General features: G+C 45.6%; 1 protein-coding gene across 3 annotated transcripts in view; it reads left to right on the top strand.

Annotated features, from left to right (window-relative positions):
- Nucleotides 1-1271: 1271 nt before the first annotated feature.
- Nucleotides 1272-19927, top strand: part of HOMER2 (homer scaffold protein 2) — a 60310-nt gene continuing 41654 nt past the window's right edge. For all 3 annotated transcript variants that reach the window (XM_066196175.1, XM_066196174.1, XM_066196173.1), the window contains exon 1: nt 1272-1530. In XM_066196175.1, coding sequence (XP_066052272.1) covers nt 1439-1530 — 92 coding nt within the window. In that variant the 5' untranslated portion in view covers nt 1272-1438. The remainder of the gene's footprint in view (nt 1531-19927) is intronic.

Here is a 19927-nt window from a genome sequence, read left to right as displayed (position 1 = left end):
AATTCCATTTTGGTGATCCGGATATCAGGAAATAGTTGTCTGTCAGAAAAGGGGTTCCACTGTCCATAGCTAGAAGGTGTTTGGTTTCGGGCTAAGTTTTCCTTTCAGGATTCCCATGAGGTCCCAAGGTATACCACACTAGGGACACCCCCAGTTATTACATGTGAAGTTAAAGCAAGCAGACATAAAGCCTTTCCCACAACTTCTAAAATTCCTTGGAAAGAAAGGATAAATCAGTGTGAGATTTTTTAAAAAGGCATGAAAATATTCACTCTTGATGGCAGAGCATTAATTATAACTTTGTGTGGGTGAATTTAAAAGCCTGTCTTATGTGTGAATTGGGCGTTTTTTCTCCACGAAGGAGTAAGTGTGTCTTGTGTACGCAGTCCTATGAACACCCGAACGAGCAGCTCCACGGCTGTGCTATGGATTTGTGTCCTGTGATTGCCGGTCAGATGCCAGTGTCACCCTCGTGGCTGGGTAGCCATTAGGCGGCTCTTCCACACTAGTCCAATTTTTCCTTCCCTGGTTAGGAATTGTCTCTCTTTTTATTTTCACTAAACCTACATAATTTAGGGAACCCTATGTGGCACAAACTTGCAGCGAGGCTGAGAAGGGCCAAAGGACATTGACTCCTCCCGACGGCAGTCACATTTCTGGGCAGAGCAGGCGGGTGCCGGCTGGGTGCGGCCCCTGACCTGGGCTGCGGGGCTGGGTCTGCCAAGGCCAGTGGCCAAACGGGGCTGGCACGGCCCCGTGGCTCCCGGCTCCGCACTCACGGCCCGCGGGAACGCGGATTCGGAGCGTGAAAAACGCGGGGAGGACGTAACAGTGTTTCACCGGGCATCCCTCGGCGTGGCATCGCCTCCAGTCGGAAGCGCATCCCCGGGATCCGCGCTCGGAGCGCGCCGTGCCCGCGCCGCGGAGCCGGGGCTGCCGGCGGGGCGCTCCCGGTGCGGGACAGCCGCTCCCGGACAGGCGCTCCCCGGGGCGGGCTCGCCCCTCTCGCCGTTGAGGATCCCCGGCCGCGGGCGGGGCCGCCTGGGGACACCCCACAACTTCGCCCGAAGTTTTCTTGCCGTCTCGTCCCCGTTCGGCGGGTCGCCGCCCCCCTGGCGAGGGCACCGTGAGGGCGAGATCCCGCAGGCTCCCGGCGCGGCTCCTCGCCGCCCACCGGGGCACAGCCCGCCCACCGGCGGCGGCCCGGGCCCGGGGCGGGGAGCGGAGGGGCCCCGGGGCGCGCCCACCGCCCCGCCCCGCCGCCGCCCCCGCTGCCGCCTGGCAGGGCGGCGGGTGCCGCGGGAGCCGCTCGGTGCCGCCGCCGCCCGGGAGGGAGGTTATGTAAGGGGGGAGGGAGGCGGCGGGAGGAGGAGCAGGACGGCTCTCGCCGCCGTGCAGCCGCCGTGCAGCCGCAGCCAGCCGGGGCCGGGGCGGCCGCATGTGCGAAGTGGGGACGCGGCCGCCGCTGGCCGCCGAGCGCGGGGAGCCGCCCGGGGGTGCCGCCGCCGCCGAAAGGTGCCGAGACATGGGGTGAGTCCGCCGGGCCCCGGCCCCGCGTGGGCACCGCGTCCCGCCCCGGCCCCGCCGCAGGTGCGGAGCGGGGAGAGCGCGGCGAGCGCTCCCCAGAACCGGCGTTTGATCACGTAATTAATCACTGACGCCCGCTCGGGAGCCGGCTCCCGCCCGAGCCGCCGGCGGAGCGGGCACGCCGCGGAGGAAGAGCCCCGGCGGCAAAATCCCCGCTGGAATGAGCGGGGAGGAGCTCGGGATGTGGCGGAGCGGGGGCTGGTGCGGGCCCGGGGTCCGGTCCCTGGCCGGTCGGCTGCGGGATGTGCAGCGAGTTCATTGTCAGATGTTTCACGCGCTGGTTCAGCGAGAGCTCTGGCTGCTGGAGGCACACGGTAAACTTGCCTGAATTGTGCCAGCTGGTCCCTAATTTGTGGAAATATTTTTCTCTTTTTAATTTTTTTTAATATGCCAGAAGTCGCTGACCTCATGTGATGACCTCTTGGAGAATTCAGCTTGGTTTTTCCAAAAATTAGTCCTGCATTTTTGCCATCCTCTAGCTTACATGAGGGGACAAAAGCCAAATGCTGGCATTAGGGCAATCTGTGAAATATCAGGGAACAGAGGTTAAGGTTGTGCCTTTGGCTTGAACTATATATAGGTTTGAGATCCTCTCGACCAGAATGTCTTGGGGGATTCCAAACCCACACATTTAATTTACTTTATTTTTATCCTATTATGTTCTCTTGCATCTTTTCCTTGCCTCCCCTCACCCCCCTGTGGCAAGGAATCGTTGTCCAGTTTCTGAGCTTCTTCTGCTGCTTTCAGTTGTCCAAATTCCCACTATAGATTTGTTGATTGTTGTCGAAGTGATATAATTTGAGAGTATATGGATAAATAATGAATTGAAATTACATGCACGTGTCTGAATTTGATACCCAGGAGTATTGAATAGAAGTGCAGGGGCAGAGGGAGAAATAGGATCTGAGGGAGTATCTCCCCATGCTTCTCCTCAGGAATACAGGAGCTCACCTGCTTCTTAATTTTGCAAAGTTTCACTGGAAAATAAAAGAGAAACTGTCCTTGGGGTTGGAGAAAGAAGTATCAAAACCTGTCTGGAGCAGCACTGCCCCGCAGAGTCCAGGATGATCAGAAACATCCAATCCACGGGAAACGTGCCTCTGTCACTCTACCTAGGTGTCTCTAAAGGCAAATGTTTTAGCTGCTGTCATTTTTAACCGTTCCCATACTGGTAGGTCAGTTTAACTGTGGCTTGGAGAGAATTGAGTGGAAGGTCACTGTGGTCCCCCCCCTTTCTGTCAGTCAGTTGTAGTTCTGGGCTCGGCGTGGTCCTGCTCTGCCTCCGGAGCTGTTCAAGCTGCGAAGGCTTTTGAGAGCTCTGGTTGTGCTCCTGTCTATGCTGCCACATGCAGTGTCAGATCATGCAGGCTCGTACAGGGAGCAGGCACGTTCACTAGTCTAGTTCAATACCCTGATTTAATGTGTTTCTCAGTCATTTCAGTCTTACGTTGGTGCACATGAGATGAAGCTCCCAGTGTCATTCATTCCCCGGGTTTCAGCGTGGGTTGTACCTTCTCTTGCACTCTGTACAGAGTTCAGACAAGGTGTTTGGTGAATATGCATTCTTCCAGTGTCTCACGTCATTATCTTGCCATTCACCTTTTTGATCCAGAGAACCTGGAAGTACGTTTACGATAGCATTACTGCAGCTGTGGCTTAGCACACATCACACAGGAGCAACCTCCCAGTTTTCTTCCGGTTCCATCTGCACTACAAATCCTTCACCTCTGCATGCTCGAGCTTTTCCTTTTATGAAATGGGCACTTCTGTACTCAGGTGTCTTTGTGAAGCAGGTTGTGGTCAGAACATAGAGCTCAGTCGTTCTTACTTGGATGAATGTATTTTGGCCCAGGCATTCGAGTGGGATTTGCTTCCTGGGCACATTTTGGTGTCACATATGGGGCATGTGCTCATAGAAATTGTGACAATGACTTGATTCTTAGCTCTTAAAATATTTCTTCTTTTACTTTCCTTTTTTCTTTTTCCTGGGGGTGACCATTGCTAATGATTCATTTAAGTGCTGCCTATGGATTTGGCAGTGACTGATGGTGCTATGAAACCTGATACAGCTACTTGAGCTTAGCAAAGCAAAGCTATTTAAATTGCTTATTAGCTGTGAGCTGAGCTATTTAGACTGTTGGTTTAGTTCAACTTACTAGGCAGCAAGGTAGTTTTACCAAAGCATTTTACATGTTTTATAAAAACATGTAATACAGGGGATATGAAAACAACGTGGGGGAAAAAAATTTGCTCCAGTGTCCATAAAAGTCAACGTGAAAGTTGCTGCTGACTGAAAACCACTGTATTGTGGTCAAGCCACTGTTAAGAATCTCGCTGGACAAATGTCTACTCTAAAGGGAGTGAATCTTTTCCCAAATCACTTCTTTCTTCTACCCAGCATATCTGATAGCTGCTGTTACCTCAATCCTCTCAGAGCTTTAACTTCAGCTATTTGAAAAGCACAATGTAACACATTTCCAGCTGTAGAAATCTGTGTCTGAAAATACCTCCTGCTTTGTCTCTTGCTGTTGCAAGCCAAGGGCTGACACAATCAAGGAAGTGTCTCTGATTTTAGTGGGCTGTACCTACTCATCTAATAGCTGTGGTCTGACTCTGTGTGACCTCAGTTTAAGTAGTCCAAGTTAAATTTACAGTTATGAGGATGCTTGAGGTTTTGGTATTAGCTGATTTAAGGAGGTGTTGGATAGCTGTTTCATCTGTGCCTAAATTATTTTATTATTTTCATTTCTTTAGTGTCTTTGTGTTTCCTTATCTATCCATTACAAATAATTTCTGTTACGAGGTGTGTGACAAGTATCCAGTTTGGATTAGACCTGTAAATCTCTTCACTGCTGAAGCTGTTATTTATATTATCTGTTGGATTTAAACTCAACTGATTTAAATAACCTCTGGAATAAAAATTGTATTTTAATTCTGTTTTATAAATCATATCAAAATGACAATTTGGTCTCTGAGTGTTAGAAATTATTGCAGAAAGCTGCACAACCATGTAGACGTGTGTGCTATACAGGTTAATGGTGAACTAGCACACAGCACACCTTTCTTTTGGTTGACATGAGGTGTCTTTTTTGCTGCTTCCTCAGGGGCTAATGGGGTAATTTAGTCCCCTCCAGCTGGGATCTGTCCATACCTCTCCAGGTGAGCTTTGAGCCAAGCACCAGGAAGTTTGGAAAAGGCAAGTTTCCAAGCCTGGATCAGGCAATGAAGTAACCTCATCTTAAGGAGATTGGTCTCTTGAACAAAACTGTGTTCCCTCTGTGATATATTCATGGAAAGGTGCACGGGGCTGTATTACTGGGGGCAGCCATATGTGATGTTTTTATTATGCACTGACATTTAAGAGATCAGGAAAGTCTGCCTTGCTCTCCTCCCTTCTGCTGTCAGCAGTACTAATGTCCATTGGCCAACACATGGCTTTATTTGCCAACACATGGCAAAAACTAATGTGAGGGCGAAGAATGAAGGAGATAAACGAAGCAGAAGATGTGGTGAAGCTCATGTTATAGGAAGACAGTAATTTTGGAGGGTGTTCACTTTCTGGTACCAGCAGTACTTTAGAAACCATGGTGATAAGCTTTGCCTGAGAAGCTCCATGGCAGGGAATAGTGTTTTTGCAGAGGAAATTCACCTTGGCTCTCATCCAGCTCCCGCTGAAATCCATGGGAGTCTCTTGCTGGCTCCCTCCAAAGTTTGGCCACGCCATCTGTCTACCAGGGAAGGGGAGACTCTGGGAGTGGCAGGCAGAGAATGGCACCTGGCTGTCACTGCAGTCTGGGGTCTCTGAAAACAGGGCTGGGACAACAGTGTGCCTGAGCACAGCTGAGTTGGTACTGTGAGCTCAGGGAGTCTTTTTTTGAGATTTTAAGGTCAGCAGTTTCAGTTTGGTCCCCTGCATAGCTCAGGGGGGCAGATTATATCCAGCTGGTGGTGGTTTTGGTGTTCAAGGAAAGGCACTGAGATCTGATAGGTGCTGAGTCTGTTCATCTCATGGTTTTTGAAGCAGCTGGCTGGAGGTGCTTGATTCTTCACAGCCTTGTTTCCTGACATAGCTATTTCCATTTTGCAGGGTAGATATAAATGGATGTTATTCTGACTTGGAGAATTCTGTGTTTGTGTACAAATACAGGTGTCTGGACAAAAATCAGTGGAAAAGTCAGGTCCAGAGAACTTTTTGTTCTGGAGCAGTATTTGGGTTCACCAAAATGATAGGGAAACTCCATCTTAACAGTGTGTAGTCCCTTGCTTGTGTTGAACTCATTTATGTGAGGTTAGAGAGGCAGGGAGCTTGGTGGGGTGAGTGGAAGAGAAAAAAAGACCAAATTTCTAGGTCCTCGTAATGATTTGTGAGCGCTTAGAGTTTTGGTGTGGTTGTATTGAGGTGAGTGAACAAACCTGTAACAGTGTTTTGTCTAAGTGACTTCGCCTCTCACAAGTATGTGAGGACTTCCTGGTACTGCAGACAGAGGCACGTAACTGAATTTATAAGGTCTGCTACAGATAAGTTCACCAAATTACAAGGGGAGAAATCTTCAGTACCACAACCAGTTTGAGTGTTCTGCTGCAAATTTCTCAAACATTTGCTAATGTACACTACACTGTAGAAAGAGTGGACAGAAAGAGAACTTGATGCTGAGAGTCATCATAGTTAAGTTGCTTTCAGCTGCTAACCTAATTAATTACCACTGTTAATTTAATTATCACTTGAGAAAAATCTTATAAATAAAATATTCTCCACAAAGCTGGGATGTCCCTCAAGCCCTTCTTTCTATTTGAAAAGAGAATGGTGAGTAGGTCTCCTGATAACAAAGGCATAATTTGAAATGTTAAAAAGAATTATTTGATGTTCAGTTCCTTTAAACTGAATCTTTTTTAACTGATCCAGGATGTGATCAAGTGTCTTACAGACTGTTCAAACTTATTCCCAGCATGACTGAACCAGGCAGAGGACAGTGAGTTTGCTGAGAACCCAAGAGCAAGGACATCAGCCTGGTTTTGCATCTAGATTTTCTGCAGTGCTGTGTATTCATTTTATTCATTCATTTGGCTCTGTTATTGCAGTGCCTAAGATAAATAGCCTCACCTATGAACGTACACTTAGGGAGGTGTAAGCATTTTGAATCAGCTGTTGGTTTTCCTGTTGACTTTGTGATAGGGTGTGTGCAGAGTGGGAAAGTCTTCATTCCTCAAGGTTGCTACATGGTCAGATCTCTGTCTGCTTTCACCTTGAATGCTCTCCATCTCCTTTTGCACTCTGTGCACTGCAAGTGCAGCGTGTGACTTGTTTATCCTGTGATTTGGTCATGGCTCTTTAGGATGTACATGTGCTCAGAGAAACGTATTTTGACTATGTTTCTCTGATAATTCAGCTGTACACTGTAAATAGCTGGTGATCCTGTTCTTAAACCTCAGAATGTGACAAGGGCGCTGCCTACAAAAGAAGACAGGAAGTGTTTAAGCTTGAGCCTTAAAGAAGCCCTTTTAATGGCAAGAGCAATTAGGCAGGAATAGACAATTAGTATCTGGGAAGGTTGCTGCTGCGCCACAGCCACGCACCACCCAGCAGAGGTTAGGCATGGTGTGAGTAGGGCTTGTGTAATAACACACTCATGCAAAATGTACGAGACAAGATTGGATGATGCAGTTGATCTTTGATTGTATTTTTGGTGACACATCCTAGCTGCTCTCTGCCTGTTTGTAAGAGAAATCTGCCCGCTGCTGCCGGCTCGGGTGCTCTGTGCTGAGCTCATGTGTGACACGAGGAGCTGGCTGCTTACTCCTCATTGACGTGGCAACTATTACAGGCTGTTGGACCCTCTGCATCACTTGGAATTGCTTCGTAATGGTAATTTTGCCACTGGGGTCAGGATTAAAATGAAGATAATATTTTAAATAATTGATGCTCGAGGCGTTTTTGGATTTGTTTAAAAAAAAATGGATGTTGCTGGCTGACATCAGCAAGCGGGACAGCCTGCTTAATGACTCATAGGGGAGCAGGAGGCTCTGCTGTGTAGGTGTTCTAGGATTTGTGGGCTTCATGTATGAAGGCTAGCAAGAGCTTTAGCTGCAAAACAACAGTGGCTTTATCACGGAGCAAGAGCGTGCAGATTTGAGACAGGGGAATGAGGGAAAAGAGGGCGATGGAGGTGTGAGCAGCAGTGAGTGCTGCTTACTGTGCAAACCTGTTCCCTTCAGTGGCACTGCATCCTCCTTTCCTGCCTCCTCCGTGCACTGATCTGATTTTATTTATTTGACGTGGTTTATCAAAATGCAAGATTGTAAGAATTCCCGAAGGGACAAACTGTTTCCTTTCCATCTGGAAGTTTCACTGCTTCCTACAGGATTTAGAAACTCAAACCCTTCTGCAATTCAGAAAGAAAATTCCTCTAGAAGTTGCACTTTTCTGCCTATGCATCAAGAGGCCTGGGAGAGCCCTCCAGAGCTGCCAGTGTTGTTCCCCATTAGCATTTTCATTATAATAATAATAATAATCCTGCAACTGCATTCTTATCAGGCAACGTTTAGTACCTCAGTGCAGCAAGACAGCAAAGGCCCCTGTGGAATACATTTAAAAATATGTAGCCAGCTTGCAAAATATTTTTTCCTAAAGCTGCTTCTGCTTGTATTGAGGATCCTTCCTTGTGGAACTGTGAAATGGTGCTGTGTGAGTGCTTACTGAATAAATACTTGTTGTTTGCTTAACACTGTGCAGTAGATTCTCCTCAGATATGGAACCACTGTATTTCTTGTGGGGAAAAAAAAATTACAAAATTTTAATCTTGCTTGGCTATGAAGGAAAATCTTAATTTTATATGTGGAGGTATGAGAATTTTACTTCTAGTATTTTCAATTACTTGTTGTTTCATCCCTGGAAGGACAGGGTAGCCAGAGCTGGGGAGTACTCAGAGCTTGTCCTTTTGAAAGGTAATACTTCAAGGTGCACAGTCTCCCCTCATATTAATTGTGTTGCAATGACTGACTCAAGTTCTCTGCTGTTGATGAGTCGCTCTGTAATCTGTAACAGCAGCACTTTGTTGTTGCCTTTGTTTCATTCCCTGGTTTTATCAGGCTTTTTTATTGCAGCTTCCCACCATGAATCTGTGGCACACATCTAAAATGTGTCTCTGCAGTTGTTTGCGGGAACATACAATGTTTTGTGATATTGAAAATGCTCAATGAGAGCATTTGAAAATAGGTAGAGAAGTTCTCTGAGATGAGAAGTGCAGAATGTCCCCAGCCAGCACTCAGGGCTGTGCTGGGGCACCGAGCTGCTTGGAGGATGCGTGGGAAATGTGGGGAGAGTCTGACACCTTTTTATCAGTTATTTCACAGATGGTGGTGTCTAAAGATGAGGCAGGAGCTCTGTTCTGGTGGGTAGTTCAGACACTGGTGCAAAGATGGCAACAGCGTAGTTGTCCCTGTGTCCCCCAACCACCCCAAGTCCTACACATCACATAGATGAGTTTGTATGAATTACAGATTTAAAACTTGTCCCGGCCTCCAAGTGGCAGATTTGGCTTGCGGAGAGTTGATGACAATTGCCCTTGGAGGATCCTACCTTTTGGGATGGAGCAGTTTCTGGCATGAAGGGTGACGTGATGCCAATCCTGAAGGTGATGTCGTCAGTCCCTATTAGTTTAACTTTTTCCCAGAGCTGTCAGTTCAGTTCATCCTTCCACTATGTAGCATGTCCTGACATGGAAGTGGGATTTCACAACTTGAGAGCCACAAGGTGGTCAGTTTACTCTCCTTCCACCTTTATACAAAAGAGGAGGTCTAGCCACTTCACCCACTCTCTTAAACACTAACGCAGTATAAATGCAGTTCCCTTTTTTCATCCCCCCCCCGTTTCTTAATATTACTTGTGCTGAGTCTGTATCTTGTGTGGTGTGTACGTAGGATGTACCTGAGCACTGCCCTTCCAGGTTAAGTCCCTACTTCTTACACCCTCATGTGGTCCAAACCCCTGATAAAAAAAAACCCCAAAGCTGAAATACTCCTCCCAAACTTGCCAGCAGGTTTCTGCCGGGCAGGACAGAAGGTGGGCAGTGCTCAAGGGCACTGTGTACAGCAAGGGCACAACTGTTGCCCTTGGGTGTACAAGGAGGAGATAAAAGTATCTTTGCACTCCGGTTGTGTTAAATTCGGCAGTTGTCATAATAATCCCCTCTCTTCCAGCTGCAATAGGAACAAATTTATTCTTTTAGCAAATAATAAAGGAGATTTGGTAGCCTAAAACTTTACAGCACACAGGTGAATGAGAACTCTCTCTTTTTATGATTATTTTATGTTTGACAGCTGTTTGTCACTTGCGTAGTCCATTACAGGAGATAGAAGATTTTCTGTTGTCTGTTGTTTATAGAGGTGTTCCTCATAAACTTGTATTTAAAGTGTCTTCTAAAAATGCTCATTCATAAAAAAAAAAAAAACCAAACCCATCTAATTTGGTTTATGGTCCTTTTCAAGAAGAACAGAAACTGGCTTCACTGAGAACAGGGATCTGTCACTTCACTACACCCACCCGAATTCAAGGCAATGGAGTTGAAAGCTCGAGGCTGTAATCTCAGTTACAATGAAACACAATAGCTGTGAAGCGAGGACCAGATCCCACGCTCCAGTGAGGGAATTGTTGGTTTAGGAGTTATTTGGGGTAGATGGAGAGGCTGCTCGTCTCCCAGGCAGATACAGAAGTGTGTCTGTGTCCATGTTTCCCTGGGGAACTTCTCTTTCCCCTGTGTGCCTCTTTCACCTTCCTGTGTGCTTTGGAGCAGGGGAATGGGTATTCGTGCACAATGTGAAATTCCGCTTTGTCTTTTGAGAACTCTGAAGGACAAATGATGCCTTTAAAGTTTCCATGTGATCCTCCAAGACTTTCCCCAGACAGAAGGTTCTGAGCATGTGTTTTCTGAGACCTTCAAAATTGCATATTATGGGAGATGCATCAGCTTTCAAGGACGTGGTAGTGTGCAGCCTGGTGCTTCCAGCAATCTCTCTTGCCCTGCTTTTCCTCCCCGGACTTTTCTGCAAAGCCTGTGGTTTTGCAGAGGGCTGTAGGGATAGCTTCCTTCATCAGCTGGACCTAAGGCTGGGGTAACCACCTCTCCTGTGGTTGTGGTTACCTGCTATTCCCTCTACAGGGAAGGTCTGTTCTGAATTTTTCAGCCGCAGAGTAATAAGCCTGCATACGTATTGTTCAGATCTTTGCAAGAACTTTTCTCCATTGAGTTAGAAATTAGCATTTCAAATTCTATGGGGGAGAAGTTGCCAAAGTTTTTTTTTATATTTTAAGCTTAGAGTTTGGAAAGGAATCAAAATATCTAATCCACTTTGCATTCCCTGCTTGGTCTTTCCTACTTGCCTTATGAATTGGCATCCTTGTCCTTTGGAGGGAGAGCAATATTGTGCAACTCTAGATGGCTTCTCTTGTGAAATACCAAGGTAATATTGCAGTGATCTCCAACGCCCTTCCCAATAACTGTTAAATTAGCACAAGTGACATGAGGTTGTGCTGGAAAGAGTTTGTGCTCATCAGCTGCTTTGAAGGATGACCTCTGAATTATTGGCCAGAAGATGAAACAGACATGCAACTGCTGGGAACGATTTGGGATAGTCCAGTGCTATCTGTTATTCCATGAAAGAACAGCAGATTTCTGTTAGTTAGACAGGTGGTCCAGACATTGCACCTTGGAGTTAAGTTGCTTTTCCCCTCTTTCTTTTCTTTTTCCATCTTCTTTTTGGCACTTCTCCTTTTCCTGTCGTGACGTTGGAGCTGCTGCTGCTGCCTGGGGGGACAGCCTGGCCGGAGCCCAGGGTGGCAGCAGCTCCAGACCTGGGTCAGTGTTGGCTGAGAGGCACATGGAAAAACACAGGGCTAGTCTGCGTTGTCTAGGGAGAAATGGACAGCTTATGTGTTCTTTAGCTGCCTTTCAGGGGTAGGTAAGCCTCCTAAAAAACGCTGTATGTAGGGAGACCTGCAAAAGAGGCCTTTAAAATGAAGTCGGCTTAATACTTTAGGTGCTAAAGTGTGAATGTGTGAAAAGCATAGTAAGAATTTCTCACCAGTTGGCACCTTGTCCTCAGTGGCTGAGCAAGTACTTGATCCATTCTGCATACCAACAACCAGGCATTAATTTTAGATCACAGGGACTGTGAAGAGTGCAGTTTCCAGCTCTTGACTTGCTGTGTTTTACTTATGGCAAATAAGGAAAACTGATACCTGAACTTTTTTCACCCCTAGCAAGGAGGTGGCTGTTTCCACTAGCAAGGACTTTCCTATCATGAAAGTGCATGCAAAACAAATTACTGCAGAACACAGAACATTATTTTCAATCCTATTATAAAACAAACAAATGTTCAGAATTTTGTTCTGAAAGCAAAGCAAAAATTCATTTCACTTGTGTGTTATGGGTTTATTATTCTAGCATAAACATCTGTGGAGAATTTGAGCTGATTTTGCTCGCATTTGTTTGGTATAAATAAGCAGTAACTTAGAGCAGAAGAGGATCAGGTCTCCTGTGAGTATTCTCCCATTGTTCAGACGGGTGAATTCACTGCTGCATAAATCTCATAAAAGGGATATGTGTCAGCCTGGTGTGTTCCACGTGCATTTGGTGAACACCCTGGGCCACCCGCTCGGTGCTGAAGCAGCGCTGCAGAACTTCACAGTGGTTACATTGGGGCTGGCAGTGAGCAGGGTGAGCCTCTGGTCATTGTTCAGCTGGTTTGATTTGTTTCACAGGATTGCTGGGGCATAGTTCTGTCCCCTCCCAGTTGATTTCTCTTTTGGGAGCAGAGGTGGGGATAGCAAAATGCATTTAGTGCATGTACAGTCATAGAATGGTTCGGTTTGGAAGGCACTTTAAACATCATTTAGTTCTAACCTCCGTCATGGCTAGGGACGCCTTCCACTATCCCAGGTTGCTCAAAGCCTCATCCAGCCTGGCCTTGAACACTTGCAGTAATGGGGCATCCACGGCATTTCTGGCAACCTGTGTCAATGCCTCACCAACCTCACAGAAGAATTTCTTCCTACCTAATCTAAACTTGCCCTCTTTCAGTTTAAAGCCACTCCCCCTTGTTCTTTCACTACATGTCCTTATAAAAAATCCTTCTCCAGCTCTCCTGTATCCCCTTTAGGTACTGGAAGGCTGAACACTCAACTCTCCCAGCCTGTCTCCAGATGAGAGGTGCTCTATCCCTCTAATCATCTGTGTGTCCTCCTCTGGACTTACTCCAACAGCTGCATGTCCTTCTTACACTGGGGACCCAGACCTGTATGCAGTAGTCCAGGTGGGTCTCAAGAGAGCAGGTCAGAGGGGGAGAATCACCTCCCTTGACCTGTTCTTGGGATGCAGCCCAGATTATGGTTGGATTTTTGGGCTGCAGGTGCGCATTGCCAAGTCAGTCCTACTCCAGAGATCCTGTGTTCAGGGTCTGGGCAGTCCTCCACTGGATTTTCAGGGGGTGGGACTGGGTATATGGCTACCTTTAAAAGTAGGACAATCGCTTCAGTATCTTTTCAACCAGAGAGAAGAAGAAGAAGAGAAGGAATGAGAAATACCAGGAGAAGGAAGTGCACGTCTCAGTGCCACCAGCTCCTAGGGCAGCCAGCAGAGAGTGGCACTAAACAGGGGCCATGCAGAAAGCTGAAATGAGGCACAGGGCTGTGCTCACCAAGCCCTGAGCTCCAACTGAGGGCCCAGCACACATGCGGCTCCGTCGATAACCGCGATACCCGCAGGCCCTGCAGCCAGCCAGGGAATCCTGGGACAGAGCCCAGCCTGCCCAGCCCATTGTTTTCATCTCCCTTCACGGAAAAATTATTTTAGATCATCTCATCATTTTAAACATTTGGTAAGTGTTAATATACTTTCAGCTCAGTGGAAATAATCACCATATGGCTGTAAGATTTGCCATCTGTCCAGAGATGCTGGAATACAATTAGTCCATGTAGTCCATTTATCAATCTATAAGTGACAATATTCACAGTCCTGGCAACTTGGGCTGCTGACAGAATCAGCACTTGCATAGGCCTACCTGTCTGCCCTTATTACATCAATATATAAATGAGATGGAAAAACTCCCATCATTCAGCTGTGTCCTTCACCCTTGACAGAAAGGAAAAAAAGTCTGTATTAGTGTAAATGAGACTGAGGAAATGGTATGCCTTAATTTTTGTAGCACTAATTGGATTTTTTAATGTCTAGTAGACCTTAATTTCATAAGGCAAAGCCAGATTTATGTGCAGTCTTTCAATCAAGAAATACCAGTAGGACGGAGTGTATCACAGGAAAAGAAAATATTATGTCTTCTCCTATTGTATTAATTTCCACAGCACAAAAAGTTAAATACTGCAAACATGAGTAAAGTCATTGTTAGCATCATACAGGTAAGAATGTATTTCCAAGGATTTTTGTTTGACTTGAGAAAAGCAAGAAGAGAGTTCTTCAGCAGAGTGAATATATTTTTTTAAAAGGTCAAGGCCTTTTGGTTTTAAAGCTGTTAATGATCTGACATTATAAGGGTTCTGCCGTTTGACCGCTCCTGCCAATCTTTCCCCTGGCCTGTGTCCTAGCCTGGCCCCTCAGGACTGTCACCTCTTTAAAGCTAGATTTGGAATAGCTAATGCATATCCAGAAAATAATTTGAATGTTTTATTTGGTTTTGCATATTACCCAAGTGCATCTTGCATAATAAATTTATAAAAGGCATGTGTGCTGTGTTTTGTTTATTCTACAAATTTGCAGCCAGCCCACACTAATTTCTGAGACTCTGTTGACAGGAAAATGTGATTTTTTGGGGCATATTTGCTTTTTAGCTGTAGTTATGGAACTTGCATAGTTTGAAAAACGCTGATACTTGAAATTAAATCCTTCCATACCTCACACTTTGTATAACCTGTACGTAACTTACAATGTTGGAACCATTGACATGCAGAAATCAGAAGTGCCAAGGGAATAGGTCTCTGGGAATCACAAATAGGTGGCTATTGAGGATCAGGAAGTTCTGGGATAAGCTTCCCCCAGTATGACCTGCAAATATGTATGTTTTGCAGTGTTAGCAGGTTGCGGGAATTTAGTTTTGTGGGGTTTGTGGCAAGGGAAGTGGTCATTGTTTTTTGTTGTTTTGTTTTGTGGATACTGTGTTGCTCACAAATAACATGTTGGTTAAGTTCTTCAGGTTAGTAGTTCTCTCTGAAACTCAGGAAATTGCCAGAGAATCCTCACTTTTTCACCAGGGCTGCTGACAGCTTTTTATACCAACAAATAATGTACATATCTGAGATCTGTACTGTAAATCTGACAGCTACAGATGGTGTTATATTTTTGAAGATCAAAGTGAATAATGTTAGCTTCTAAATGTTTGAAATTTCCTTTGTATTTTTAACTTGAAGCAGAAGAAATGTGTCACTCCGTTATCTTATTGGCTACTAGGAAATACACGGATGCCAGGATCCGTGTCCCCCGTTCCTGAGAGCTGCTGCCTGCCTGCAAGCAGCACCCAAGGCACTCTGCCTGTTGATTCTATTAGTCTGTTAAAATCACCAGAAAATGGGAATCTGCTTCTTTTCTGGTTGTCTAATATAAACTGCATTGGGTGGGGACTGAGGCTGGCTTCAGCCGTGCCTCTCTGTGCCCAGCACCTTGCCCTTGCCCAGCTGCAGCTCTGGACTCCCTCGCTGTGAGCACAGGGCTGTGCTTGCGCCAGAACCTCTCTTTCCTGTTTTTAATACACTGTCTTTGGTGCTCTTGACCACATTTGGTGATTTTTGTCTTCTGGATAATTTGCTCTAGAGGCTGGTAGGATCAAATCCATTTAAACATGACAGTGCTGTTGCCAGCCTGGTGGTGTTCTCAGCACAGGCAAGTCAATGCATGCCCTGAAAACCCAGTGTGGGCATTGCTTTGCATCTTTCTAATCTCTTACACAGCAAATCGTTTATCCTTTAATTGCTTTTCATTTTTACATCCTTAAGTTTCATTGGAGACGTGCAGCCTTGTATTAAAGCATCTGTTGGTGCCCTTTTCCTTGCAGTGTCATGGAGTGCTCAGACCTGAGGGTGTTGTCACCCCAGGTGCTCTGGCAGCAGCCCGGGTGGCAGCGTGTCCCAGCACAGGGCACAGCTGTGTCCTGCCCGTGCTGCTGGCACGCGGTGGTCGCCACCAGGACAAGCACAGCCCTATCGTTTGCCTCTGACGTTCCAGCTGGTAGAATTCCTTATTTGATCCTTCAGGCAGTAGATCAAAAAGAGTTATACAACTTGTTCTTTAAACTGAACTGATTGGCTTTTTTTTTTTTTCCCCTCCCCTAGTGTAAGTGGAAGAAAAGCCTCAGGGGAGAGCATTTGAATAGGGCATGGGAAAGCATATCGATAATTACATGCATGGATTAGTGCACAAAAGCACTCCCCTCCAAGGATCTGCTTAGTGCTCTGGCGTTTGAAATAATGGAGTGTTTAATCATATTATTTTGCAATACTGAGGCTTTGATTACGCCACTGATTGAAATCAGCTTTTCAGATTGCTTTGTGTGAAGATATCCTCATCAGCCATGCAAATTCCTATAGCATGGGAGGAGAAAAAGTCATAAAGGTGCTGCCCTGGTGGTGTCAGTGGGTTTTACATGTACGCACATAGTGTTTCACTCCAGTCTTCCATTTGGTACAGAAAACACACTTCTGTGTGTTTTGATCATATATCCTTTGACATTTAGTCTCTTCATTTTGTCAATAGATGTGAAGCAGCCCATACAACCCCAAAGTACCCTGACCCTTCTGCCATGCAGAAGTACAGAGGATTAAAAGTACTAGTAAAGATTCAACTATTGCACTGAAGGAATGTTCTGCTTGTTTATAAATACAAAATAAATTCCTTCCCAAGGCCAGTGGCATGGGGTAGACTTTGATCCATGCAGGCATGTCCATGATCCAGGGCTGGGCATCTGGGATGTCCCCTTGTGCCCTTGGTCTGTGCCAGGATGGAGGCTGCAGGGAAGGCACTGGGAGAGAATGTGCTCCTGCTCCTACCGACCTGCTCTCTCCACTCCAGGGTTTACACTTTCAATTTACAATGGCATTTCTCCCTGAAATATTACAATGCAAACATTGTGCCACGGAGGAGGCTGTGCTGAAAGCATTAACTCCACTGGAGCTGGATACAGAGAATACAGAGGGTGTAATTTTTAACCAATCCAGAGCAATAGGATGACTTGGGGGGGCTGTTCACGTGCTGATCCAGCTTCATTTGTCACGAGGGAAGGAGAGACGCTGGGTGTACACAGAGTACACATATATTTTCTTCCAGTTTGCAGAGTTTGAATTCACACTTTTGCAAATGGGAGGCTGTGGTAGCATTACTGAGGTGCAGATTTATGGATCCCCTTTAAATGTCTTCTAAGAAAAAGCTCCGAAATGATCAGTTACACGACCAGTTTCATACATATGTGCCTCAACTTGTTTTTTTCCAATAAGTAACTTTACCTATGGAGGATTAGCTCAGGGTCCTCTCAATTCCTGTCACTTCTGTATGAGTGTTTATTCACAGCATCTTGAAAGGTTAATAGACCTCTGGAGATGGCCCTAAAATAAAGTGTGAGCTTCCTCGGTGCCCAAGTTAAGCCTTTTAATTTGGATATTGGCTTCATAAAGGCACAGTGGTGTTGTGAGACCTCACAGATGTTACAGTGATTTTCATACTGAGAGCTTTTGTCCTGAAGATTTATTCTTTTGGATTTACTGAGCTGCAAATCAAAATGAGTTTAATTGATGTCTGTGCTTTTAACAGACAATTCTTTAGCTAGCTAGTTTTATTCTAATTTTTTTTCTCTCTAAGTAACTGGAACTATTATGTTCCCTAAAAATGCAGGAAGCACTTTTGCTAATTATATTCTGTTCAAATAATAATGCCTGTAAATGAAGGGAGCTGAAAAGATGGATTTTTTTGCACAAATTTCATATATTTCTGCAGGTGAGTTGATATCAAATCTAATATCAAGTGGGCACCAGAGAATCATGACTGGGTATTTGAATGAGTTGCATGACCTTGCTCTGTCTTGATTAACAGTGCTGCCAGATTCAGCATTTCTACTACATCATGATGAGCTTGGTCTGCCTGTAAAATAGGAACTTCAAGACTGAAAAGAAGTACTTTGAGTAAATTTTATTTTTAGAATAGCTGTTTGTTTCTTGTTCTCTCTCTTTCAGGGTCAGTGTAATTTTTGTCCCAGCAGGCTGGGTTTTCCAGAAGTCACTCCCTGTACCTTCTCCGCTTTTGGAAGGGAATGCCACCTGGGAGCACAGGCTTGATGGGCGAGTACTGACAATGGCACTTTCAGAGGTGCCTGCTGTTTTGGGGTTTTTTTTACAGAGAATAAAGAGCAGCAAAACCTGGGTGCAATTGCCCCCTGCTAGCCCAGCCCATCACTCTAAGTTAATTCTCCCATCCCCGTTTACAATTGATAGTAAATCCTCCCTCTCTCTCAGCCCTGTGTTGCTCAGGGTTATGTCTCCATCCTTACAAGTAATTTTTGCTGTGGCAGTAAGTGTGAGGAGGAAGGATTGTTTGCACTGCAGGGCCAATGGGAGCTGCAGGCGGGTGGTTTGCAGGCACCCCATCCCACCTTCCTCCACAGTGTGGAGGAGCAGCTGTCAAATGCACTGAGAGCTTCTCTCTGCTCTCTACAGACTATTAATTCTTTTTTGTTGAGTGGTGAATATTCAGCTGTTGATTTGGCTTTTTGAATTCACTTAGTCAAAAACTTCCCTGGGTAGATGTGGCATAGAGCTGCCCTGCAATGGTAGTGATAGCAGAGCTGCAGAGAGGAAATGAGGTGATGAGTTTTATTTTCAGGCTTGCTAGTGGCTCTGTTATCCTGGGATGCCATCTCGCTCTCCATGGCTGTTTCCTCAGGTGTAAAATGGAGCCATTACCCACCTGCTCTCCTCATGCTGGGTTTTGCACCCTTGCAAGTTAAAACAGGCTCTCATTTGCTCTGCTGGTTGTGTTCACTGGCAGCCAGCACCAGAACCTGCCTGTGGCAGCTGATGAGATCTGAGTGACCTGGATTAATTAGCATATGGCAGTTTGGGAAGGGATTGAACTGCCTGCTCTGGTAATGCCAGTTTGCTGCTACCACGTCCAAAAAAATGCACAGATTTAGCGTCTGCCTCTCCCCAGCTCTGAGTATTGCCTGTGCTGAGTGTGCCCAGGCCACTGTCCTGGTCCCTGACCCCAGCCATGAGCTGGCAGTGATGGGTGTTGGGGTGACAGTATCTCAGGCTGAGACAGCTGAATTTGCTGTTTTTGTAGCAGAGGGGGATGCACTTGTCTTGACTGGAGTGTGTGCAGTGATGTCAGAAGGGGTCCTTTAACTTCATCCTTGGTCATCACTAAGAAACTAATTTAATTTGTGTGGTTCTCTTTTTTCTGAAAAGATTTGATCCAAGGTGGCACAAATGTTGAATGCATAGAGGTAACAGGTTGGAGGATAATGAATTTTTGCTTGGAGCAAGGATTAATATTGTGTTTAAACTGCAACAACTGTGCTCATTGCTGTGTGTGACACCATGAACTGCAACTTCTCCCCACAGCAGTAATGTCTTCATCACAGGCCCGCCTTTATTTCAATTTTGGTGTTTCAGGGAGAGGGCTTGGTTGTTTTTCAAAGTTTGAGATGTGCTTGTATACACAAGTGAGTAGAGTTACGAGTAGATAAAGTATTTTCACAGGTAATTTTTAGGCATCATAACTTGCCTGGACTTTCATCAAGATGAGTATTTCAAATAGCAGGAAAATCTCCATCCATGATCGAAATAAATACAAATGGCACTCCAAACTACAGTATATGTACATAGAGGATTAATTCTTTTCATTGCACCATCAGGCAGTAGCAGCAATGTTCAATCCAAACAACAATTGGCACCAATTTTATCACGTTGTGTTTAGCAAATACAGCTTTTTGTATCGTGACCAGTGATGGGGGATATTGCAAGTAGGACTTTTCATTTGCATCTACTCTTCTTTCTTGAGAGAGACTCATTATCTAATACTTGTTACAGCAAATCACTGCAGATCTGCTGGCACTGTCAGGTATTATAAACTCAATGTGTGCATGATGCTGGGCTGTAGCAGGAAGCACCACGTTCCAAAATCTCTGCACTGATGTCTGCAGGCATGTGCATCCTCCACCAAATGGCAGATATATGAAGACACGTGCTTTAAAAAAATACTTTTATTTCAATTGTTAAATTAGACAGTTAATGCAAAACTGTCTACAGTTAGCGTGGGGAGAGCACAAATAATCCTGTGCTGTAAACTAGGAATCC

This window comes from Chamaea fasciata, unplaced genomic scaffold (genome assembly GCF_029207755.1).
Source record: "Chamaea fasciata isolate MVZ Bird 193981 ecotype frontalis unplaced genomic scaffold, bChaFas1.0.hap1 SCAF_14, whole genome shotgun sequence".
Taxonomy (NCBI): Eukaryota; Metazoa; Chordata; class Aves; order Passeriformes; family Sylviidae; genus Chamaea; species Chamaea fasciata.
Note: the sequence above shows the minus strand (reverse complement) of the source record. Positions and strands in the feature narration are given on the sequence as shown.